Source organism: Cheilinus undulatus, linkage group 22, assembly GCF_018320785.1.
Source record: "Cheilinus undulatus linkage group 22, ASM1832078v1, whole genome shotgun sequence".
Taxonomy (NCBI): domain Eukaryota; kingdom Metazoa; phylum Chordata; class Actinopteri; order Labriformes; family Labridae; genus Cheilinus; species Cheilinus undulatus.
In genome coordinates, this window is record NC_054886.1 from 28,416,822 (window position 1) to 28,444,120 (window position 27,299).

At 40.4% G+C, this 27,299-nt stretch overlaps 1 protein-coding gene across 2 annotated transcripts in view; it reads left to right on the forward strand.

The window, feature by feature from the left end:
• The window catches only part of nhsl2 (NHS-like 2), a 248,586-nt gene that overhangs the window by 163,580 nt on the left and 57,707 nt on the right, over positions 1-27,299 (forward strand). For both annotated transcript variants that reach the window (XM_041779677.1, XM_041779678.1), the window contains exon 2: positions 7,393-7,650. In XM_041779677.1, the coding sequence (XP_041635611.1) occupies positions 7,393-7,650 (258 nt within the window). The remainder of the gene's footprint in view (positions 1-7,392; positions 7,651-27,299) is intronic.

Consider the following 27,299-nt stretch of genomic DNA (forward strand, 5'->3'; position numbering starts at 1 on the left):
ATTTTTGGGAGTATTTTTATTTGCTTTTCATCAATATAACTGGTATATCCCAAGTTTTAATAATATGTATTGACTTATGTCTTAACTACTACAATAAATTGCTTAAAAGTGCAATAAACCTAAAAAAAAAAAAAAAAAGAAAAAAAATGTTTTTGTTATTTTTTCACATATATTTTAAAATACAAAAATTGCACAGCTGTATTCCTCAAATTTATTAATGTAGAAAAGCTGCACAATATCCTTTGGAACCACAGCAAGTTTATGTGGAGTCTGTACATAACTTGCTTTTTGAGATATAGTCAGTTTTGTAACCTGTAAAGAAACTGAGCCAGATGAGTAGTTAGACTCTTCATCCAACGCTGTAATTCAGGAGTGTCAAACTCAAGGCCCAGGGGCCAAATCCGGGCGGTGGAACAATTATATCTGACCTGCAAGATGATATCATATTTGTATTTTAACTGGTCCACCAGTATGAGGTCTGCAGATTAGTATAATAATGTAAACTTAACCTTGATAATTTAAAATATCCTTGGTTAGCCATAAAAATCTAAAAAAAGTAGAGAGTAAGAAAGATTTTTTTAAAAGCCAAGAGTGTGAGCAAAGAAATTAATTTGTGTTTTTATTTCATATTTTCAATTTTTCATCTCAAGACCTTTGACCTTTTCAACTCTGATTTGGACTTTATGTGTCACTTTCTTATCTTTTAGATTCCCAATTTTAAAATTTAAGGTCATATTTGGCCTTTTAGACTCCCACTTTTAAATTTAAGAAATTTTTTTTCACTATTTTGAATTCTAGCTCATATTTTGACATTTTCAACTCCTTAATTTTAGCTTTTAAATCCCATATTTTGACCTATCAGACTCACAATTTAAAAATTTAAGTCATATTTTGACTTCTAAACTCATGATTGTAAATTTGATCTCATATTTTGACCTTTCAATCTTATGATTTCAACTTTCTACTCATATATTTGCTCTTTTAAAAATATATTTTTCTATTTTGATATCGTGTTCTGATGTTTTGAACTAATAAGTTGGTATTTTTATCCCAGATTTTTAGCCTTTAAGCTTATCATTATTGCTTTTTTAAATTTCCAAATGATTTATCATCAGTGCTGTTTTTCATATTTTATTACTGGTAAAAATGAGGTTGACAGTTTATGGTTAAATGTTGACCCTGTTAGGCTCTCAGGTTAGACCTAAATCCAGAATCTGGCCCCTGCTGTGATTGAGTTTGACACCCCTGCTGTAATTAATTCGAAAGCTTTGCATCAGCTCTAAAACTGTTTGGCACGACTGGGGTTTTGCAAATTCATAACTACATGTGTGGAAGTGTGTCAACGGTGTGTGTGGGTTGTGTGTCTGAGTGTTTTTGTAAAATAGTAGGGGTGAAATGAGAGTGAGGGCGAGTATGTGTGCAGGCTAAGTCCTTCAATGTATTCCACGGAAAAAAATACAACTCCTGAGAAAATACGCCACTTCCTGTCGATGGGGTGGGGAGCCTATGGGGTAGGGACACTTAAGAATCATGTGACGGGTCATGCCAACAATGTGATGACGTTTATTTCAATGTAGGAAGTGCTGCAAATACCTGTGGTCTTGTTTATAAAGATTTTTCTTATGTGCGTTTTATTATGTATTTTTACAAACCTATCACTGCAACGAAAAAGCGCTCTGAAACATGGTGAATGTGTGAAATGTTGGCGTAACTCCCCAGGTTTTATATGCAAAAAGAATGATTAATCTGTCTCATCCAGTTCAAATCTACCGCCAATCAAAACTGGATATGCTAGTCGTAGCGCCGGTGCTATGCTGGGTTCTATAGCGTTAAACTTTTCTGGACATTTTTGACAATAATCTAAAAAAAATTACAAACCCAGAAATCTTTGCTATGTTGGAAGGATATTCTAAAAGCCTGTTGGTGTAGGACTTAAAGAAAAGTCTCTAAAAGTAGAGTTGATTGATTTAAAAGTTTGTTTCTGTTCTTCAAATACAGCAAACAAGAAAATGGAGGTTAACAAACAACATTTAATCTGCAGGATGAGCCTCCACTTCAAACTTTCTTAATTGGATATGTAGCTTGCAGCAAAACCCTCAACATAATACATGGTACAGCCAGTAAACACAGATTAGCGTTGTAAAAGAAACAATGCAAGAGAGAGGGCAGTCTAAATGAAAGAATTTAAGTCCCCAAATGATGAAAGGTAGAGTAGCAGAGGCTCCATGGTGAGAGTACATGTCTACTCTGCAGTCTTTTTTAAAATCATGCATGATTGCCTTTGTTCTCTTCTGCGCGGCTGATGCTAACTGACGTGCTCTTCTGTATCATAAACAGCGAGGCCTCGCTCTCTCTGGTGGGAGCCGATTGTGTGAAAGCAGCTTAGGAAGATGAAGCCGGTAGCTGGGAGGGTGAAATTGTGATTCTATACAGTACGGCGGCTTGTGTGCGAGGAGACGGCTGCTTCAGAGCAAACAAGACGTGATAGTGCCGCTGGATTCGCCGCAGAATAACCCACTCTCTGCAGGGAACTCTCTGCTTTAACTCTTGACTTTGCTTTTTTTTTTTTCAGTGCTTCAAATGGAGAAATAGTTTCTGCCTGTTTCCCTCGGAGACACTTCCCATGCACACGTTGGAGTCGATATTTATATTTAGAGTTTGGGGTGCTTAGAAGAGGATCGCCGCCATAGCAGTTTAGTTGGTGCGTCACAGTGTTGCTCACAAAAACTGCAGGAATTGACGTTTCTGTTACAAGAATATCTTCCTCTGCCTAAAGGAGGATGACTCTCTATTTCTGTTGTTTGCAGAGTTATCTGGAAGATGATTTCATTTTAAACACTGTAGAAAATTGACTTGAATTGAAACCAGAGAGAAAAATAACCACACGACTTAGGCGTCTTTTGGAAGTTTTAAATGTTATAATATGAGTGGGTGAGGACTTTTGTTAACTGCAAGTCTTTTGATACCCTGAGGTATAATTCGTCTTTATTTCATGTTGTTATATCTACATTTTTCCAGCAGATAAGAAAATGATTCTGTTTAATCAGTGTGATTCAAAATCAGGACGTCACTGTTGGCTTTCATGCAAAGAGTCATCAGCGACCTGAACCTCCAGGTCGTCCTAATAGAGGACTTAGTGTAGTGCATCCTACACAATGCATCATTAAATAACAATGGCTTCACTGCATTTCACATTGCATTGTATGATAATTGAGTCATACCAAAGTTCCTTTCAGGTCACCCTGTGAATTATGTTCACTTATGGCTGTTTATCAAGGACACAGCTAATGTACTGTTTCATTATTCCTACCAATGACAGATGGAGTATCTGGATAGGTAGTATAAATAGCTGGATGACATGAGTTCATGCTCCATTCTTGACCCAGAAGTGACTTCAACCTCTAACCTTAAGTACGGAAATGGCTAACCTAAAAAGGGTGTACAGTATAAAAGAAAAGGCAGCTAACCTCTGTCTGTATACACCACTTTTCAAATTATTATGCAATGATTTTTTTCTGATTTCCCTAAATATTCAATGCAAATGACAGTCAGTATAATTATCATGGCATCAACCATTAGAGCGTAATTCAAATTTTATTGAACCTCCCAATTATAACTATTTAAAAAAATATATATATATGTAATATGTTGAATTTGCAGCATTAGCAGGTCATATTTACTGAAATCAAAGCTATTTCAATCAAAAACATCTTAACAGGACAAGTTCCATGTTAACATAGGAGCCCTTCTTTGATATTGCCTTCACAATTCTTGCATCCATTGAACTTGTGAGTTTTTGGAGAGTTTCTGCTTGAATTTCTCTGCAGGATGTCAGAATATCCTCCCAGAGCTGCTGTTTTGATGTGAACTGCCTCCCACCCTCATAGATCTTTAGCTTGAGGATGCTCCGAAGGTTCTCAGCAGGGTTGAGGTCAGGAGAGGATGGAGGCCACACCATGAGTTTCTCTCCTTTTATCCCATAGCAGCCAATGACACAGGGGTCTTCTTTGCAGCATGAGATGGTGCATTGTCATGCATGAAGATCATTTTGCTATGGAAGGCACGGTTCTTCTTTTTGTACCATGGAAGAAAGTGGTCTGTCAGAAACGCTCCTGCAGGGACCTACCAAGGGGCCTCCCAGCTCTCTCCAACATGACTCCCAACCCCTCCTTGCTGATGTCACAGCCTTGTTGGGACATGGTGGCCATCCACCAACCATCCACAGAGAGCGCAGAGACACAATACCATCCATGAGTTTCATTGAAAAACAAAAAACTGAATGTTTGTGACACTAAAATCAAATTTGCATAATAATTAGGAACGCAATCTTTGTAGTGAGTCTCTGATCAGACATGATGGCTCCCATTCCATATCTCGACTCGTAGCCAGGACTGGCTATGATTTTGGCTACTGATATCTGAAAGTGCCTGAAGTGGAAAGTTGACGAGGAAAACGGCAGCTTAAATCAAGAACAGACTAATGAGTATGTGTTTATCATGCATCATATTCACTACTAATGACCCATGGATTTCTGTGCAACGGCTTAAACATTAAGCCAATGTTTTAAAGTCCATAAGCACATTTTCTGTTTTTGATCATCTTTTGGGGGACAGAGGGGAAGTTGTGGCGGGCCCCCGGACTGTAGGCCAGTGCAATCAATTATTTCAACTTAAACTACTTTGGGTGTTTTCTATGGATGTCAGAGTCTGGTGAAAAATTAAAATTATGAAAATGAATTCACATCTGCTACACATGATGAGGACTGGAGCTGAGGACCACAAGTAAAAAAAAGAAAAAAAACGTTTTTTTCTTTCATGTTTAGTATTTCTAATATCCAATGTCCTAAAAGGGCTGTAAGAGGGAGAGTGTGATTTTTAACATTTTTTTGTTATTACACAAAACTTAATAGTACGTCAAAATCAGTGTTGCTGCCAATCATTGACATATCCAAGACTGATAATCTCTGCACAAAAAAGTATGCTTTGTATTTTTCAAATAGGAAATAATTTATTTTTGTGTCTGAAAATGTGGCATTATGTAAATTAACTGGCATTTATAGGGTTAAAATTATGAAAAATACAGCACATCTGCTATGCATGACTAAGACTGGAGTTGAGGACCAAAATAAATAAATAAATAAAAGTTTTTCATTCATTTTTAACACTTTTAAATATTTCCAATATCCTAAAAGGGCTGTAAAAGGGAGAGTGTGATTTTTTTATAGGAGGGCCTGAGGGTTAAAGCCATGAAATCCTCAGTGAAGTTAGTTGCACAACCAAAACCATGATCAACCAAAGAGCCAAACTGTTGAAAAGTATCTTTGTAGAAGCACAATCCAAGCGGTGAAGCAAAAACAGCTTGAAGTACAATAACAATAAGTTAAAGGTGGCAAAAATAGTCAAAAAACAACAAAAATGGGTGAAAAGGGGTGAGAATGGGGACGAAAAGTGGAAAAGCGGTCAGAAAGTAGCAAAAAATGGATGAGAAGTGAAAAAAAACGAGTTATAGGTGACATAAAATGGTCAAAATGTGAAAAAATGAGTGAAAAGTGACTAAAATGGGCAAAAAGCAGTCGAGAGGCAAAAATGGGCAAAAAATAGGAAACAAGTGGTATTTAGTAACAAAAGGTGGCTAAAATGGTTGGAAAGTGGTGATAAAAGGCAAAAATAGGATATAGTGGCAAAATGAAGTGGCAAAAATGGGCAAAAAAAAGGAAACAAGTGGTATTTAATGGCAACAGGTAGCTTAAATGGGTAAAAAATGGCAACAAAAATGGTGAAAAGGGGCAAAAATGGGACAAAAGTGGCAACAAGAAGTGGCTAAAATGGGCAAAAACTAGGAAAAAAAGTGGTATTTAATGACAAAAGGTGTTATTAATGCCATGAGATTTCTCAAACTTCACCAACGATGCATGGATCGTACTCATCATGGCATCCATGTCCAGAGCACTGATGACATCATACTGCTTAAAGCCATCTTCACCAACTTCAATCTGATCGTGGGGCTTGAAGAAGTCATCCTGATGGACTACACAACAGTTGGGCAGGTTTTGGGTGAAAAGTGGCAAAAAATGGTGAAAAACAGGCAAAAAAGTTTCCCTTTTTTGAGGTTTTCTGGGGAAATAATAATAACTAGAAAAGCACTGGGAGAGCGCAGACCTCCGCCATTAGCCCTATCTCCCAATAGTACAGAATCCTTTAAAAAATTCCTGGATCCAGACGGTGATCTGGATCACTCCCAAAATCTAATCAGTTCTTCCTTATGCCATTTCTGACATTTCCTGAAAGTTTCATCAAAATCTGTCCATAACTTTTTTGAGTTATGTTGCTGACAAACGAACATACAAACCCTGCCAATCACATAACCTCCTTGGTGGAGGTCAAAATTATGACATAAAAGAGCCACATGTGGCTCAAGAGCTACACATTGAGTATCACTGCTTTCATCTTACCTTAGCTGAGTACCAAACCTTTCCTGTCCCTTCTATAGCTGACACACACAGATATTGTTTGTCCTTGAAGGCCCGCTGGCTTGTTCGGGTCGCTTTAGGCCCAGTTTGGCTGCTTTTACAAAGAAAAAGCATGAATAGGCTAATGCTAACGGACATGCAATTAGACTTTGTGCCATGTTTTTAGTGCTTTAAACCGTCTCAGCAGGATGAACCGAACATTCTCATCAGACAGTGAGTTTGCAGGGCCGCACATTTTCCACATTAAGTTTGGTGACACTGTGTATAAATGGCCTATCAGAGCTAATAACCAGCATGATTCCAGTATCAGTGTTTGAAGCGACGCCTGTCACACTCAGGGTTTCCTGCTCATGTTGTTATCAGCTGCTCCGTGTGTCAAACGATTTCATCACCGCTGAGTCAAAGCGGTGACGCTGAATGGCCATTTGCAATCGCTCGGGCTGATCTGTTTTGATTGTCTGTTTGGGTTTAAGGTTTGATTGTGACAGGGGGAGACGTCTCCTATTCCCTCCTCCTCTCACTGATACCACAATAACTGTTTCGGCCCTAATCCCTCCCTCTCTATCTCCCTCACTCTCCTAATTAAGCGCTCCCTCTCTCTGTTTCCCCTCTGAATCTTTTTCTGCCTAATCCTACTGTCTTTTTATTTCACCCTCCATCCCTTCCTTCCTTCCATCCTTCCTTCCTTGTTCTCCCTGACAACACACTAGGTTATGTAATCTGCATCTCTGGGTATTAGTTATGCAAATTCATACAATTTTATTTATGTGATTTCCCCTTCTTTTCCCTCCTTCTTTCCTCTCCCTTCTCCTCCCTCCTTTTCCTCTCCATAATCTTGTTTTACTTCCTCCCTCCTCTCTCTCTCTCTCCCTCCATCCATCACTTCCTCTCACATCTCCCTCCTCCCTCTCTTTATTTTCCAGCCACCAGCGGTCTAGAGGCGGAGAGCGGCAGGCGCGGTGGCAGCAGCAGCAGCAGCAGCCACGGCGACGGCATCCACAGCAGCAGCATCAGCGGCGGCGGCGGAGGAGGAGGAGGCAGCAACAGCAGCAGCGGCGGCGCGGCCCACTTCAGGTCTCCATGGCAACAGAGCGTGAACGTGTTCGGCTCGTGGAGCAGGCCGGAGTGTGTCGAAGAGCTGCACCAGCAGGCGCAGCTCAACCTCCAGAGCCTGCTGCAAGGTAAGGGCGGACGGAGACAGAGGAGAGAGGAAGGGAGGATGGATGCATGCGGGGAGCGGGGGGTCTCTGTGCCGTGTTTTGAGTGGGTGGGAGAGGCGTAGAGGCAGGAGCGGAGGCGGCAGGGGAAGTGTTTACATGCCTGTGTGGCAGAGGACTGCGCTGATATGGGTGTGTGTCGTCCGTCTTAAAAGTGTGTGTTTATTAGCATGCAGATATGCTGCGTGACGCCTGTGCTCTGTGCTGTTTATATTCCACTGAAGGATGTGCATGTTAGGGATGCTGCTGATGGGCTTGATTCACCTTGCAGTGATAGTATTTGGGATTTGTGGGTGTGTGTTTTTGCAGGCTTTGCACTGTTGATATGTGGTTGTGTGTTTGAAGCTGTTTACATTTCAGCCAGAGGTTGTAGCAGCCTTGTTTTGTTTAATAATATTGAACTCATCCCCTTTTTAATATCAGATTTCTGTGTTTTTTCATGCATCTATTTGTGCATTCTTGTGTGTAAATGAGCACTCAGGGGATCCGGGGTTTCCTATGTTTTCAGGTGTTCTCTCTCTCTTTTTATCACTGTGACTCATGCTGTCTCGCCCTTTGCCCGACTCTTCTAATAAAATGTTTTTTTTTTTTTAGCTGAATGAACGACAGGGGGGCTGAATGTTTGAATGGCAACTTAGAACAAACACTTGACAGAATGAATGAAGGAATGATGGCTGTAACATTTAACATCAGTCCATATCGCATTGATTTTTGGAGGTACACTATACGGGTATTCGGCCGCCTTGCCATTACTCCAGCAGGGACTGTGATGCCGTTGTATTCAAACACATGAACTTTAACAGCCTCCACTCTTCAAGGAAGGCTTTCCACAAGATTTCGGAGTGTTCCTGTGGGAATTTTTATGCCCATTCTTTCTGTATTCTGTTTTTTTTTTTTCCAATACTGGTACTAAAATCGCTACCTTCAAGACGATACTGGTGCCTAAATTGATACTTTTAGGAGGGAAAAAACAATGAACGTCAGTGGCACTAGAAATACTTTCTTGAATTGCAAAGACAACTTGTAACTACATTTTCTGATGACTTTAACCCTATAGGACCCAGCGTAGCGCCGGCGCTACGATTAGCATATTCATTTTTGATTGGTGGAAGATTTGAATCCTGATAAGATAGATCGATCATTCTTTTTGCATATAAAATCTGGGGAGTTAAGGCCTGAACATACTTGAACGTACTGTGAGCGGAGCAGACTGTCCGCAGTCATCAGAGCTTTCATAGTCGAGCGCACTGTTGCGTAGTAGTTTCCTGTGAAACTTCCGTGAAATCCTACATTTCTCACAATCCTCGCGTGTTGTTTACATTTTTCTGTCATGGCGTCCTACACTGACGAAGACTGCTGGCTTTGCAAAGCAATAAAATTAAGAGACGGTGGTATGTAAGGCCACTGAATGCCACAAGAGACGAGGAAGGGGAGTATGCCATGTTGGTGAAGGACATGCAAAGTATTGATGTGGAAAAACATTTTCAATACTTCCAAATGACACCTGAAAATTTTGATGATCTAGTTGGGTGCCTAGCCCCACTCCTTCTCCACTCTGAGAGTCACCGCTCATCCATCAACGCTGCACAGAGGAACAAAATGCAGGTCGGTGTCACATTTAACATGGGTCGATGTGAAAAATACATGCCGAGAAGTGTTTTGTGTGACACCAGTATGTGGAGCGGAGTTCATGCGGTCGTAAAATTTGAGCTTCGCGCGCACTGGCCTTGCGGACGTCTGCTTTGACTCCACGCGGACCTCCGCGGAGTCCGTTCCGCGTACGTTCCACCCGAGTATGTTTGGACCTTTACACCAACATTTCACACATTCACCATGTTTCAGAGCACTTTGTCTGTTGCAGTTATGGGTTTGTAAAAATACACAATAAAATGCGCATAACAAAAATCTTTATGAATGAGACCCCGGGTATTTGCAGCACTTCTATATTGAAATAAATGTCATCACGTGTGGGCATGACCTGTCACATGATTAAGTATACCCCCCCAAACAACAGGAAGTGGCGTATTTTCCTGGGAGTTGTTTTTTTTCCGCGGAATACACCGAAGAACTTAGCCTGCACACACACTCACCCTCACTCTCGTTTCACCCCTACTTTTTACGAAAACATTCGGACACACAACTCACACGCACCAGACATCCATCACACACATATGTTGTCATGAAACTGCAAAAACCTGATCGTGCCAAACAGTCTTACAGCTGGCGCGAAGCTTTCAAACAAATTACAGCGTCAGATAAGAGTCCAACTACTCATCTGGCCTGTTTTATTTACAGGTTACTAAATTGACTATATCTAAAAAAGTAAGTTATATACAGACTCCAGATAAATTTCCTTTGGTTCCAAAGGATATTTTGCAACTTTTTTACATTTACAAATTTGAGGGATACAGCTGTGCAATTTTTGTATTTTGAAATATATGTGAAAAAAACAAATGATTTTCATTTTTTAGGTTTATTGCACTTTTAAGCAATTTGTTGCAGTAGTTAAGACATAAGTCCGTACAAACTTGGGATGTAAGAGTTATATTGATGTGACGCAAATAAAAATACTAAAAATTACACTACAGTATGTAAAAATATAAGAATATGTCCTGGCGGACTTGCACAATGGTAGATTTTAAAGGGTTAAATGTTGGCTGCATGGCCAACTAACCCTAACCCTGGTTCACCTCCTGGTCAGGGCCTTTCTGTGGAGAGCAGAGCGTGGATGTGTTCTGTCCAAGTACTCTGGCTTCCTCCCATCGCCTAAAGGCCGGCTCAGATGACACGATTTTTTTTGGGTCGTTCACGACAGACCCACGTCAGACTATACAACAAAAATCTTGCCCCGCCTTGGCCGACAACCTGGCCACACTACAAGAGTGACCCTGTCTGCTTGCCGTATGCTGACGTCCCCACTGTCTCTGTGACTGAGTGTAAGTTCACAGAGTGACTTTCACTCTACAACAGAAGCACTTTATGTGATTGTAGTGGGAAATAAGAAACACTTATGGATTGGATTATGGATAATAAGTATGAATGTATCAAGAGAAGGACAATATGGACTGGCTGTCTTTCAGATAGGACTTAAGGTATGCATTTAATAACGTAAATAAAATGAAATAAAATTTACGTATTGGTTTTAGAGAATAAAAGGGAATTAAAAGTAGTTAATCTTGGAAATGATGATGCAAAGATAAGAAGCAAATGCTCAACTGTTATTAGATGTTAGGATTCATGTCATTGAAGGCAGGTCAGGGTGTCAAACAAGACGACGATGTGAGAAAAATTCTAACATGCTAGTCTTGTTGGACGCGTCGTTAATTATGTCGCACTACAAGACTGTCATTCCCGATGCTTAAAATTGGGGCCGATTTTCGACGATCAGCTGCGATGTTGCAGTCGGACTTAGATGGCTGAATTCATGTCGTCTGAGCCAGCCTTAAGACATGCTTGTTAGGTTAATTGGTGACTCTTGATTTGGCCATAGGTGTCCCTTGTTGTTTGTCTCTATATGTCAGCCCTGTGATTGGCTGGCGACCACTCCAGGGTGTACCCTGCCTCTTGCCTAAAAACAGCTGGGATAGGCTCCAGCTCCCCTGCAGCCCCTGAGCGGGCTATAGACGATAGTTCATGCTCTTTTAAACTAAACGACTGTAGGACTACATGAATTACATCTAAGGTATTTTGAGTGTTTTATTTGGACTGGTTGAGGGTCGGTGTTGGAGTGGAGCAGCATCAAAATATGGCATCGAAAGCGTTGTTTCGATTCAGTTTTGTAGGTATCAGATGTGTTGGCACTAGATTTCAGTACTTATCTTTAATGAAGTCAGGCATTAATGTTTGACAAAAAAGCCTTGCAAAAAGGCTCGACAGGGTGCAGGTCAGGGCTCATGTTCTTTCACACTCAAAACCATGTCTTTATAGTGCTTGCTTTGTGCACTGCAGCACAGTCATGTTGGAACAAAAAAGGGCCTTCTCCAAACTGTTGCCACACTCTTGGAAGCATAGCTTTGTCCAAAATGTCTTTGTATGCTGAAGCATTACGATTGGCCTTCTCTGGAGATAAGGGACCTAGGCCTAACCCTGAAAAACAGCCCCATTATCATTATCCCTCCTCCACCAAACTTCACAGTTGGAGCACTTCAGTCAGGCAGGTAATGTTCTCCTGGCACCTGCTAAACCCAGGCTCACCTAAATAGAGAATATGATATGAAACGAAACACTTTATGGTCCCCTTGAGGAAATTTGTCTCTGGACTTGCAGATTTCTTCCTGAAAAGTGACACATTTTCAGAGCATCGCCAATCAGCCTGGTGCAAGATTCTGGTGCAAAGTCCTGTTTTTCAAATATCAGTTAAAGTCACCAAGTCCATTTGCTTTTTACTCTTCATCCTCTGTCATAATGCTGTTTCTTTTTGCAGTCATGTTTTTTGCTACTTTCATGAAGTCCCAGAGTTTTTTTGGGTCTACTGAGATAAAATTCTGTTGTAGTGCCCGCCCCCGCGTTTTTTATGTTACCATACCAATTCTCCAAAACCTTGTTATCTCAGGTGGCACATTTCATGTACTGTTCAAAACCAGTTAGTGTCAGTTCTATTTTACACCTGCTAAACTCACCAAGAATAAAATCTTGGAGTATGTTGCAGTTGTTGGTGGACACAGTCGGAATTTCGTGCTGCAGCTCGATACGCATTCCCACTAGGGTGAACATAAACGGCACAAATTAGGATATTTCCAAACTCACTTAGGAGATAAAAGAGTTGCAACAAGAGGCACAGCAGTTCAACAACACTGTTATAAACAGTGAGAGGCACCTGACTGCAGACTTCTATGGTGGGGTGACCTCGATTGTGGGGCAGGAAGTGACATACTAACACTCGTTGAGTTTTTCCTTAGTTTATCGAGTGGTTTCAGGCCAGGTGGGGGGCCTGATGTGTCCCAGGGCCTCCAGTTGATGATCAGTCCCCTAGAGGTTTCCTCCAGTAGGCTTCCTTGACATGTAACATAGCAGATATACAGTATGACACACTATCCAGGTGTCTGTACTCTTTTTACGACCCCAATTCCAAAAAAAGTTGGGGCACTATGTAAAATCTAAATAAAAAACAGAATGATGCAGTGATCGTCAAATCTCATAAACCCATATTTTATTCACAATAGAACACTGACAACATATCAGGTGTTGAAATTTCATGAAAAGTGAGAGCTCATTATGCATTTGATGGTAGCAACACATCTCAAAAAAGAAGGGACAGTAGAGTAGGTGGTCCTAATGAAAAACAGCTGGAGGACCTTTTTGCAACTAATGAGGTTAACTGGCAACAGATCAGTAGGATGGTGGGGTATAAAAGGAGCATTTAAGAGAGGCAGAGTCTGTCATAAAGATAGGCAGAGGTATATCAATCTGTGAACAACTGCATCTTAAACTGAGGAATAATTCATAAAAATGACACTCAATGTAGAATTGTGAGGACTCTGAATAGCACACCATCTACAGTCCATAATATCATCTAAAGATTCAGGGAATCTGGAGAAATCCCTGTCCACAACGGACAAGCTTGAAGGTTATTATCGGATTATTGGGCCCTCAGGCACTGCTGCATTACGAACAGGGCATGATTCTGTGCTGGAAATCACTGCATGGACTCGGGAACACCTCCAGAAATCACTGCCTGTCAACACAGTAGAAGAGTCTAGGTGCTGAACTGGCCTCCCTTAAGTCCAGACCAAGGTTGTTATAGTCAACTAAAACAAACTAAATAACTAAAATTTGAAAATCATTTTAGTTAACTAAAACTAAATAAAAACCAAGCTTTACCTGAAAAATTAAAACTAACTAAAACTGTGTAGTGCCCTTACAAAACCAACTGAAATAAAATAAAAATGGAGACAAAATATCCTTAGTTTTAGTCTTTGATACAACCATACTGACAGGCACCTACACCCTAGTCTGGGGAGAGTAAAATTACCTGAATTGATTGGTTCAGACTTTGCACAGTGGTAGTTTTATGTCTGGAGTTTTATTCAAACATCATCATTAAATAAATAAAATGATAAGTGAGTGGCCTGTTTGAATATGTTTTTAAAAATGTGTGATGTTCCCTTAGCCCTGACGTGAATCCAAAAAACCTAAAACTGACGCTAAAACTAATAAAACCTAAACTAAAACGAAGCTAAACTTAAAGGCCAGCAGTAAAAACTAATTAAAACTAAACTGAAATTGAACTTAGAAAGTGAAAACGAAATAAAAACTACATCAAAATTGCAATTTCAGCTGAAATTATGTGGGGATGCTAAGGGCTGAATTCTGGAAGAACTGCTGAAAATAGCCAAATGCACAAAAATAGCATAAAATATCTTAAAATAACTTAAAATGGCATAATGTAGCTGAAATTGCATTCAATAGCTAAATAAGGGATAAAAATAGCTGTAAGTAGCCTAAAATAGCTGAATATAGCTTAAGAATAGTTGAAGGTAGCCTTAAAATATCTGAAAATACCCTTAAAGTAGCTGAAAATGGCATTCAATGGCTGAAAAAGCATAGAAATGGCTTTAAAAGCATGAAAATAGATGATTTTGGCCTAATAATAGCTGAAAGTTGCATTCAATGGCTGAAAAAGCATAGAAATAGCTGAAAATAGCATGAAAATAGCTATATTTTAAAAATCTTAAAAGTTAGAAATGAAAAAAGTTATAGCAGTTGAATGACTGAGAAACTGAATTTTTAAAGTTTAAACGGTGTTGATACAACAAAGTATGACGGAGGAGATAGCCGGCATGGAAGAAGGAGGATAAACAAAATGGCCGACCCGTATATCAATAGTGTGGATGCTCAGCATCCCCACTAATAAAAACTAATGAAAAATCCAAAACTATTATATCATTGGTTCAGACCTTTGACCAACAGAAAGGATTAACCCAGAAAGGTAGATCCAGGACTGCTGAGCAGCAAGGATCCCACATCAGACAAGAATGGGACAACACTGCTCTCACAAAACTCCAGCAGCTGGTCTCCTCACTTCTCAGATATTTACAGATTCTACTTAAAGAAGAGGGGTACTATACAATGGTAGCCCTGTCCCTACTTTTTTGAGACGTGTTTAATAGCTGATATTTTTGATATTTTTTATTTCTGACTAAAATTTGGGTTTTTGAGATTTGACAATCATCGTTTAATTCAGGGATTCTCAACGTTGGGTTCGGGACCCCATTGGGGTCTAAGAGTATGAAACTAAGAATATTTTTAAATTACACTATTGCCACTTTACACCAATTTTGCGAAATTTAATACATTTTTGCCACTATAATTCCATTTTTTTGTCAGTTTTAAACCACTTTTTTCTGCCTGTTTTTGCCACTTCTAAACCAAATCTCGCCACTCTCTACCTATTGTTGCTCTGTTGACCCATTATTGCCACTATTAACCCCTCTTTACCACTTTTTATCCCACATTTTACAATTTGCCCATTTCTGCCTATTTCTGCCTCAGCTAGCTCCTTTTGTCAGTTTATATCAATTTTCATCCCATTTCACCAAATTTCCACCTATTTTAATCTCTTTTACCACTTTATATGCCCATTTTTGCCACTTTAACCAATTTTTGCCATTTTTTAGGGTTTTTTTTTTTTTTGCCACTTTTATCTCATTTTCGGCATTCTAAATCATTTCTGCTACTTTTAAAATCCAATTTCACCACCTTTCCCACCGTTTTTTGTTACAAAAGGATTTACATTTTTAAGAGGGCTACTACACAAATGAATTCAAAAGATATTTGTTTCTTTGATAAAAGTGGTTATTATTCAGGTTAAATATAAAATACCACAGCTTAACTGTACAATGGACAATGATTCTGCTGGCCCCCAGTTTGCCTGGGCCCCAGAAAGCTCTCCCATTTACCCCCCCCAATGGATGGTCTTGTCCCCACATGACTATTCTGTGGTCTTGGGCTGAAAAGGTTGAGAACCACTGATTTAATTTACAAAGTGTCCCAACTTTTTGGGGCTGGGGTTGTATTATGAATTGAAAACCCTGATTTATTCAGGGAAGCTTTAAAGTCTTCTATCAAGTTTAAGTCAAATAAAACCATGAAGGAAAGAAATTCTGGTTCATCCAGAAGCTTTTTAATGCAGATATTTCTGTGCTCTTATAGTCTCTGGACATGAAAGCAGTCCGGACTGAGAGAGGAGTGTTTGAAGGAGAAACTGAATGCTATATCAGGCAACAGAAGCAGTCAAGTAGGATGAATTCATCTCCGCTTTTAGTCTTTTCTTGGGTTTTGTTGAAAATAAGAAAAATATAGTGCATAAACAGAGTTATACTTTAATTTAGATCCTTTGTCGGGACCACCTGTTGATCAAAAATAACAAAAGGAGCAGCTGGATTTAGAGCTCCTTTGAATTATTGATGGCTTTCTTTCTGCACTCACCATCCAGCTCTATATAAGAACATTGTAGGTATAGCTTTTACAGTATACCGTCCATAACCTCCTACATCTCCCCTCCCATCTGCGACATCACCATGCCTTATTGTGTTTGTTTGAAGCCGTCCCAGACATTGTGGCATGCTGTGTTTGTTAAAAATAAGATAACAGTGGTAGGAGGACGGCAGCAACGAGTTGGTGCGTGTGAGTCCATTCATCTTTCCTGTCATCTTTTTGTCACTTTGTGTGTGCGTTCCTGCCTGTGTCTTTGTTTCAAACACCAGCGTCCATCCCTGTTGTGTGGGTCCGTCTGTTTGTATAGTGTTATATAACGCCGTGTAGCACCCAGCTGTACTCTCCGTGTCCATCCTCGCCGGCATCGGTCTCCTCTGGCCTCAGCGCGGTTAAATATTCATACTCTCCTCTCCTCACGCTCCATCCTCCATATTTATGAAGCAGGCTGTCGTGCTTGCTGTTAGACGGATCTGCTGCGTGTTCTGCCGAGATTCAACCCCCCCCCCCCTTTTGCCCGCAGTGAGGTCTGTGTGATTTGTATCACTGTTACTGCTAAGTGGGCACTGGAATCCAAACACTACCATCAGATTAGCATATAAAGTTTTCATATCATCGACCGCCTGTTTTCTTAATTCCTGATTAGGTTCCTTGTGTTAAATTTGCTTTAATTAGAGAGTCCTCAGTTATAATTTGTCTCCCTGTAGTTTGGACCACTTTCAATCAACAAGTCCTTCAAAACTAACTGACCAAATATGTTGTTTCTTTTTGCTTTCAATAGACTCACAAAGCAGAGTTGGCAGGTTGAATTATAGTGTTTTCACTTGAAGTCCCCGCCTCTTTTTTTCTTCTGTGCCCAATGCCAAACCTGGGAAAAATCCCAAATATTCAGGGATTGACATAAAGTCAAGTGGCTTATAAGATTACTGTCTCCACCATTAAAACCACCGGGCCAGGATTTTAACTTATTTAACTTGCAGTGCTGTGAAAAACTACCCCCTCTTCCTGATTTCTTACTTTTTTACCAGACAAATATTAACCCAAGTAAATAAGAGGTCCTGTTTTTAAATGCACTTTCATTTATTCAGGGAAAAAAGCCAGCTAAACCTACACTATGTTGCCACAAGTATTCACTCACCTGACTTAAGTGACATCCCATTTTTAATCCATAGGGTTTAATGTGATGTCAGTCCACCCTTTGCGGCTATAACAGCTTCTATTCTTCTGGGAAGGCTTTCCACAAGGTTTAAGAGTGTGTTTATGGGAATTTTTGACCATTCTTCCAGAAGCGTATTAGTGAGATCACACACTGATGTCGGACGAGCAGGCCTGGCTCTCAGTCTCCACTCTAATTCATCCCAAAAGTGTTCTATCAGGTCAAGTTGATCCACACCAAACTCTCTCATCCATGTCTTTATGGACCTTGCTTTGTGCACTGGTGCACAGTCATGTTGGAACAGGAAGGGGCCATCCCCAAACTGTTCCCACAAAGTTGGGAACATGGGATTGTCCAAAATCTCTTGGTATGCTGAAGCATTCAGAGTTCCTTTCACTGGAACTAAGGGGCCAAGCGCAGCTCCTGAAAAACAAGCCCACACCATAATCCCCCCTCCACCAAACTTTACACTTGGCACAATGCAGTCAGACAAGTACCGTTCTCCTGGCAACCGCCAAACCCAGACTCATCCATCAGATTGCCAGATGGAGAAGCATGATTCGTCACTCCAGAGAACGCGTCTCCACTGCTCTAGAGTCCAGTGGCGGCGTGCTTTACGCTACTGCATCCGACGCTCTGCATTGCACTTGGTGATGTATGGCTTGGATGCAGCTGCTCAGCCATGGAAACCCATTCCATGAAGCTCTCTACACACTGTTCTCGAGCTAATCTGAAGGCCGCATGAAGTTTGGAGGTCTGTGGCGATTGACTCTGCAGAAAGTTGGTGACCTCTGCGCATCTGCTGACCCCGCTCCGTCATGGCTGAGTTGCTGTCATTCCCAATGGCTTCCACTTTATTATAATACCACTATCACAGTACCACACTGGAATTCACTGAGCTCCTGAGAGCGACCCATTCTTTCACAAATGTTTGTAGAAACAATCTGCATGCCTAGGTGCTTGATTTTATACACCTGTGGCCATGAAAATTATTGGAACACCTGATTTCAATTATTTGGATGGTGAGTGAATATTTTTGGCAGTATAATGTACCTGGCCCTAAGTGAAACAATAATTGTCCCCTAAACCTAACAACTGGTTGTGGAAAAACTGTGAGAAAGTGTTTGTAATGATCGCAATATGTAATCTTCCAGCAAAAATGGCATTGATTAAGCCAGATACAGCATAAAAGAGGAGCTGGGGTGGAGGGTGGCTGCCTGAACTAACTCTATTCGTTCTATTTTTCTAAACGATGATTTCATTTATGTAGGGGAAAAAAGCCATTCAAACCTACCTGGCCCTGTGTAAAAAAGTCATTGCACCCTAAACCCAATAAGTGGTTGTTCCACCTTTGGCAGCAACAACTGCAAGCAAGCGTTTCCGATAACTGACAATGAGTCTTAGTGGAGGAATTTTGGCCCACAGCCACATCAGAAGGTTTTCCAGCATCAGGCCACAGCATCTTAATCAGATTTCAGGCCAGGCTTTGACTTGGCCGCTCCAAAATCTTTATTGTGTTTCTTTAAGCCAGTCAAAGGTGGACTTGCTGGTGTGTTCTGGATCATTGTCCTGCTGCATAACTCAAGTGGGACATTCTCCCTCAGGACTTCCAGGAACAATCTAATCCAATCTAACTGCAGACCTCTATGGTGGGTTGGGTTTTCCTTAATTTGTGGTGTGTTAAGTTAAAATGTATCCCCCTCAGTAAATGCTCTGACAGCAAGCAAAAACATATCATTCTGTACATCATTCTGGTTCTGGCTTGGGTAATGTATGTCACTTTCCACCCCACGGTAGTGGCTGCCCCATCAGAAAGATCCTCTTGGGATCTTCTGGTACAGAGTAGGATTCATGGTTCCATCAATTATGGCAAGTGGTCCAGCCCAAGACCATCACACTACCACCACCATGTTTGACTGTTGGTATGATGCTCTTTTTATAAAATGTTAGTTTGACGCTAGATGAAACAGGGCGCACAAGAATCAGTCCATGGAATATTGTCCCAACAGTCTTCTAGGATCATCAAGAAGTTTTTTGTCAAATGTGAGACAAGCCTTTGTGTTCTTTGGAGGTTGTTTTTGCCTAGTCTCTGGTATTGTTGAATCACGAACACTGATCTTAACTTAGTCAATTCAGGCCTGCAGGTCTAGATGTTGTTCTATATTCTTCTGTGAACTCCTGGATGAGTCGTCAATGCACTGTTGGTCATTTTAGTAGGCCGGCTACTCCTGGGAAGGTGTTCCAAGTTTTCTCAATTTGTGGATAATGGCTCTCATGATGGTTGGCTTGAGTCCCAAAGCATTGGAAATAGTTTCGTAAGCCTTTCCGGACCAGCAGATGTGATGTATGACAGACTTTGTTTCTCATCTGTTCTTGATGATGTGCTGCTTTTTGAGGTCTCTTAGCCTACTTCTTTCTGTCAGACAGGTTCTATTTAAAGGATTTCCTGATTTGGGGAGTACTTTCTCACAGAGGGACAGGTAGGTTTGGATGTCTTTTTTTGGTTTTGAGGCAGAAATATCACTGATGACGGTATTGATATTGATTTACACCCAACACTATGATGCAATGTCTGCTATTTTTATACTGGGTTATTCCAAAATGTACCAACGTTATGAAAGAAAACCAGAAATAACCTGCTGTGGGGTAGGTGGGGTGAGAGTGAGTGCCAGAAGTGTTTTTGATCTTGTTGCAGCTCTAAATAACTAAGAAAAATCATGGCACAACCATGCAGGAATTGCACATCTCATTATAGTGCATGCTAACTAGAGTCTGTTGCAGATAAAAAGCAGAGGAAAGAGACAACATTGTCTCCTGGTCTCTGAAGTCTTTACCCTTGAAGTCATAGCCTGCAGAACTTTTACATTAAGATCCACATCCCAGCATAAATGCTGAAGCTCAAAAAATGTTTGAAATAAGAAAATTACATTGATCAGATTAAATCTGTGCACCTGTCTCTGATTCAGGTGCACAGATTTGTTGAAAGTTAGCATTTTAATGATAGCAATATTTGAATGTTTCTGCTCAAACAACACTGACGTCCACACATTGTGATCAAACAGGTTAAACTATTAATCCATCGCTCCTTGGTAGGACAGTCTGAATATTTCTAACTCAGTTTTGTTCTCCTCTGAAGGCAGATACTGTATATTGATGTGTACAAACATGTTGACAATAAGGAAGATTTGCTCCTCTCTGATTCCTTAATGCTCCTCGCTGGCTCCAGCCTGCATAATAATGAAGGTTCTTCCTCCTCTGCAGACAGATTTATTGTGTTATCTGGTAGGATTTACTGCAGCTACATTTGCATGTTGTATATTTTTGTTTTGCACTCCATCAATCAGCATGAACATTCATATTCCTTCACAATAACTGTGAACTTTATATTGGGAGTTTAGCTCCTATCAGCTATTACAGAAACACTGTTGGTACATGCAGTACTTCTTTAGTCTAACGACAATCTATTACATAAAACTCGAAAATTCAACACTGAAAACCTCCCTAGAACTGGGGTTATATCATTGACATCACATTATGTTAGATTTTTAAAACTGTTTCTTGCTGTAACAGTGCACACACTGCATAAAAAGTAAATGCAGCAGTTTAAATCTGCTTTATAATTCTGCTGTTTTTGTGTTTTTGTTCGTTATGAGAGTTTTATCTCCCACTATAATTAAACTGATTAAATTCCTCATTTATTGAGCCTTTTGTCACACTTTATTGAAGTTCACCAAACTAATTACATAATGAATATAAAGCTGGCAGCTCAAGTTGGCCTGTCTCCCTGTAAAGACACTTTAATATTGGTTTACTTTGGCAGATTGAGGTTTGATCTCTAATTGCTGACCCTCATTTATTTGACATAATGATATTTGGCTTACACTGGGCCTCATTCATCAAATTTTCTTCAGATTTTTCTTATTTTTTATGAAAGTTTCAAAGAGAAAAGTTGCTTTCTTGAACTGCTAATTTGTTCCCCCGTTTCTCCTTTATTAAAAAATAACACGTCCTTATAAGCCTGAAGCTTGTAATCGCCCCTTCTACGCCCATATAAGGGCATGGAACTGCAGCACCGTGTGCAAACACAGAAGACATACATGAGATGTCGATAATGTTCAAATCAAAATTTTAAAAAGAAGATGTCATTATCAAACACTGGACTCCAAGTTCAAACCCAATTCCAAAAAAGTTGGGACGCTGTTTAAAATGTGAATGTAAACAAAATCTGATTGTCAACTGTTATAATCCCATATTTTATTCACACTAGAACATGACATATCAAAAGTTGAAAATGAGACATTTTACCATCTCATGTTGAATTTGATGGCAGCAACACATCTCAAAAAAGTTGGGACAGGGCCATGTTGACCATTGTGTAGCACCCCCTCTTCCTTTAACAGCAGTCTGTAAACGTCTAGGAAGTGAGGAGACCAGTTGCTGGAGTTTTGGGAGAGGAATGTTGTCCCATTCTGGTCTGATGTAGATTAATGTGGTCCTACTGTGCCAGTTTTTCCTTTTATGATGCTCCAAATTATTTCTATTGGTGAAAAGTCTGGACTTCAGGCAGAATTGTTCAGCACCTGGACTCTTCTATTGTGAAGCCATGCTGTTGTGATCGATGCACAGCCTTCCCTAAAAGAGACGTTGTCCGGATGGGAGAATAGGCTGCTCTAAAACCTCTTTCTACTTTTCAGCATTTATAGTGACTTTCCAGATGTGTAAGCTGCCCACGCCCTAGGGACTAATGCAACCCCATACCATCAGACATGCAGGCTTTGAACTGTGCAAGGATAACAAGCTGGATAGCCCCTCTGCTCTTTAGTCTGCAGGATACAGCGTCCATGGTATCCAACAAGAATATTAACTTTTGATTCATGTGACCACAGAACAGTTTTCCATTTTGCCTCAGTCTGTTTTAGATGAGCTTTGACCCAAAGAGGATAGGGGTGTGTTTGGATTGTGTTCATATATGGCTTCTTCTTAACATGATGCAGCTTTAGCTTGCATTTGCGGGAGTGTTCCTGAGCCCAGGCAGTCATTTACAGTACAGACTAATGCCTGCTTTTACTGCAGGGCCTCCTGAAGGCCCAAAGATCACAATGATCCAATATTGACCTTTCGCCTTTGTCCCTTGCAGACAGAAATTTCTCCAGTGGGATATTCAAATCTTCAAAATTTTACATTAAGGGAAGAGTTAAGTGTGATGGCATTCTATGTTTCTGATTCTATGGTTCTGTGGAGGCTAACAGTGGCTTTAATGCCTGGAGCTAAGAAAAGTTAGCTGTTTTTTTACTAGTGTGAGGCCACATGAAGGCTCCAACATGTGCATTAGCTAAAGGACCGCCAACTTTTTTATGATTGACTCTGTCATCTTATTTATTTCCTTCTCTGCTCTCACTGTACATCGGCAAGGTCATTCCATCCCATCATATCTTATCTTGGGCAGCCACTCTCTCGTCTGTGCTTAAAGTGCCAATGCCCTGACTCTTCCTTACGCTGGACATAGCAAGGTTGATGTGATATAACAGACTTAACTTTAAAATGTCGCAGTAACTCACAGGACCTCTGAGTCGATGACCTTTGTGTGCAAACAGTCTGAAAAAAAATTCCCTCTTTTTAGACTAATGTGACTTTAAAATGTCATTGTGGCTTTTAACGTGTGGTAGTAAAAGAATCCCAGCTGTTTTCTACATTGGACTATCTCTGTGGATTTTTTTGGAGAATGCTAATACCTCAGGAACAATACTCATGAGCAGGAGTCTTTCAGCATAAACTCTTTGATAACTGGCTTTTAAGACCTATGAATTTTAACTCAATTCCAATAAAGTTGGGACAAAATACAGTGATTTGCAAATATTTTTCAACCAATATTCAATTGAATACAGCACAAAGACAAGAGTCAAAGTCAACAACGCAGTTTTTTTTAAATAAACACACTTTCTGAATTTGATGCCTTCAACATATTCCAAAAAAGTTGGGACAGGAGCATGTTTCTCACTGTATTTCATGACCATTTCTCCTTACAACACTTTTTAAGCATCTGAGGACTGATGACACTAATTGTTGACATTGTTGTTGAAAGTGTAATCCTTTCCCTTTCTTGCTTGACGTACATCTTAAGTTGTACATTTGATATTGCACCATGTAGATAGGTTGGGACTGCATGCAATCCAATGTAGAACCTCACTCTTTTATTGTGAAGCCCTGCAGTTGTAACTGATATAGAATGTGGCTTGGCATTGCCTCAATTAAATAAGCAGGGTCGTCCCTGCCTATGCACCCTTCAGTGTCAATGGTGCCTTTACAGATGTGAAAGTGACCCATGCCATAGGCACTAATACACCCCTAATTTATCACAGATGCCTGCTTTTGAACTGTATGTTGATTACAATCTGGATGGTCCTTTTCCTACTTAGTCTCGAGAACGTAAGGGTCATTATTTCCTCAAGCAATTTACAATGTGCTTTCTCGAGGCCACCGCACACATCTCTACTCTAGGTCTGTCTATCTCAGATATGCTTCAAAAGTCAGTGCTACTTCTAGATGTTCTTCTTTTTGCATGGTACAGTCTTTACTTACATTTCACAGGCATGAGGCCAAAACCTTGTATCCCCAAAGTCACAACTATTCAGGGAATGAAAACAAAGCTGTATTTTTCTGTTAATGTAACACTGAATCGTCATAGTCAGCATCTTTTGACACTTTTGTTGCTTTTAAAATTGGTTAAAACCCACTGACAGATGTAGAGGGTGGCCACTAGCACTGATTTATAACAATAATAAAAAATGGAGATAAGAGGTTTTGGCCCAAAGCTAGTGATTTTTAAATGCAATGATGTTCAGTGTGACGATGGTTTTCCAGAGTGTTCCTGAGCCCAGGTTCTATCACGGGATGATGCTGGTTTTTTAAACACTTCCTCCTGAGGGATGAACAGTCTTTGGCATTCAGTGCTGGATTGTGGCCTTGCCCCTTAAGTGCAGAGGTTTCTCCAGGTTCTCTAAATATTTTGATATTTTGGACTGTACATAGTAAAAATCTCTGAATTCTTTGCAAATTGCACAATGATGAGTTTTATTCATAAACTGTTGGACTCCTTCACGCCATGGTTGACTATAAATGCCCTTCTAAAATGCGTTGTTACCCCATCATAGTAATATAACCTGATACCAATTAACCCTCTGACCAGTGGAATGCTCCAGGTGATTTTTATGGGGGGCTTTTTGCCTTTTTATTGGATCAGTCAGGACAGTAGATATTTTCATGAAAGGAGCCAAACTTTGGATTTAAACCTTTGCTGCCTACTTGGAAGACCAGCTTCTATAAGTGGGGCTAACCTCTAGATCAGTGGTTCTGAAATGGCATGGCGAGGCACACTTGTATGCCTTGAGACAAATCAAGGTGTGCCTTGGGGATCTGGCTGGGCCCCTGGAAAAACCCCAGAGAATGGGCCCTCTCCCGTTGTGATTTATTGATGACATCAGTGTACGTGTTGGATCAGTAGAACTGGTGCTAGCGTCCGGGCTAACAGTGACCTCATTTGGCAAGCTATTATTGAGTTGAAATTGGTGTTGAAATTATTAATTCATGCTACTTTTTACCAAGTTAACCAATTTTTCTACCCATTTTGCCACTTATTTTGAAAACTTAAACCATTTTTGCTGCTTTTTTTTTTTTTTTTTGCAATTTTGCAACTTCATAATTTTGACCCATTTTTGCAACTTTTTTGCAACTTTTTGCCACATTGAGCCGATTTTTGCTACTTTTTGGCCGTTTTTTTGCTTACTTTTGCCATTTGTAACCTATTTTGCAAAATTTTTGACACTTATAACCCATTTTTGCCACCGTCTTGCCAATTTTCACTCACTTTGCCTTTGTCTGGCCTCTTTTTGCCCAGTCTTGCCCATTTTTAATCACTTTCAACCCTTTTTTAACCACTTTTTTGACAAAATTAAACTGTTTTTTGGCCACTTATAACCCATTTTTGCCACCTTTTTGACACTTTCAACATGTTTTTGCCACTTTTAGCTCATTTTTTTGGCCCCTTATGCCAGTTGTTACCCATTTTGACTATATCTTGCCACTTTTTGCCCAATTTTGCCATGTTTTTTCATCATTTTAAACCAATTTCTGCCACCTTTCAGCCACCTTTTGCCCGCTTTTGCCACACCCAGTTTGCTGGGCCCTAGAAACTCCTCTCCTTTATCCCCTCTTATGGGTCACCTTGACTGTTATATTAGTCTATTTTGTATTGATATGAACATGGCGTGCCTTGAAATTTTGGCTGAACCTTAGGTGTGCCTTGGGCGACAAAAGTGTGAAAACCACTGCTCTAAGCCGTCTGCACCCAAGTGTTCCAGGTATCTTGAGCATTCCATGACGTTATCAGTCTTTTCTTGCCTCTGTTCTACTGTTTTGCAATGTTTTTTCTGGCATTAGATTCATAATTTCTGTATATTTTGAACTTTAAGCCATGCTTGTTTCCCCATCTGTTCTGCAACCAATTTACCAACAACTTTCTTTCTGTTAACAAGATGAGGGCAGAACACAGGAGGGGGCCAAGACTAAGCAGTTCTTGCCAACAAGGGGGCCGGTCCATAGGTTTGACATCATGTGAAGGTTATGAATTGGCTCCCACAACTCAACCATGCAGACCAGCGATGGGCAGAAGAGCCAGGACATCACTGGGGTTGTCAAACAGGAAAACAAGTCTGTTCACCTGGATTTCTACTAGTAGGTCCCACAACAAAACAGGACTAGGGATGGTCCTTAGTGTCTATTTCCTGATGTGGCTAAAAGCTTATTTAAATTTCGTTTAGCCGGCTAGTCTAAAGAGGAGAAAATCCCTAGAAAACAGTCAAGTTCACACAGGGTCATTGTGTCAGCGGGTGTGATGTTAGCCTGATATACTCTCTACAGTGTGGCTAACATCACAAGCTAGCTCCGCCAGCCTTCGTTCCTCTTTGCAGATTAATATCGTGCTTTGACATGTGGCCTCTGGTGGAAGTTATGCATAAGTCCATGCCTGGACAGCCTACATACCACTTTATTTCCATTTACTACTAAAAAACTGTCATACCCCACTGTTCCTACTACATGCTAACTGCTAAGCAACCGCTGCGCTTCTCATATTTACATCTGTGAAGTGCCAGACAGGAAAGCAGCGGCCATTAGCTGAAGCTACAGCAGCCTCTAGTCGTGGGAGGTTCATTACAGTTTAAAAGAGCATTATAGACTGGGATTTCAAGCCTGTGTTCATAAAAAAATGATTTATCTTTAGCAAGGTTGTTATAGTTAACTAAAACTAACTAAATAACTAAAACTAAAATTCAAAAATTCAAATTCAAATCAATCGCCCTTGGTAATGTACAAAGACATCCAGAGCATGACCTGGGTTGTGTCAATCCTCCTTCCTGCCTGATGGGGTCCTCAGGTGGGTGTACTCGCCATTACATGCCTTACTTCAGCCTCAAATTTCAGCCCAAACATGCCTGAAGCTTCTGCACATTACTGTGTGTCAAGTAAAATGCTCTTTTGAACTGAAAATAACTTTGAATTTGCCATTTACTGACTGGAATAATATGTTCAGAGCTAAGGTTAGGACTAGGGTAGGGTTGGGGGTTCTAGGGTTAGGTTTAGGCAAGCACCCCCCTCTTCCAGACCGTTCATTTCCATTACAGCGTGCTTGTTTATCTCTTTGGTTTTCAACACCTGTGATGTTGGAAATTTGACTGTTGGTGGATCTAGCAATGTTTGACTAACCTTAACGCCAACAGCAGTTCTTTGTGGCAACCTGACACATGGGTGGTCAGCTCAGCTTCTGCTGGCTGTTCAATAACCTGTTCCCATTGGTGCACATTCTACCCATATCTTAATGTATTCATGTACAAGAAATCCTAAGACCCAGTCTGTCTGCTTCTCGACATTATACGTGTCAATTTGAATGCCTTTCACTATTACTTTAATGCAAATGCAAATGTGTAAACACAGCATTTAATTCGGGACGGCATTTTAGCATTTCTGGCCC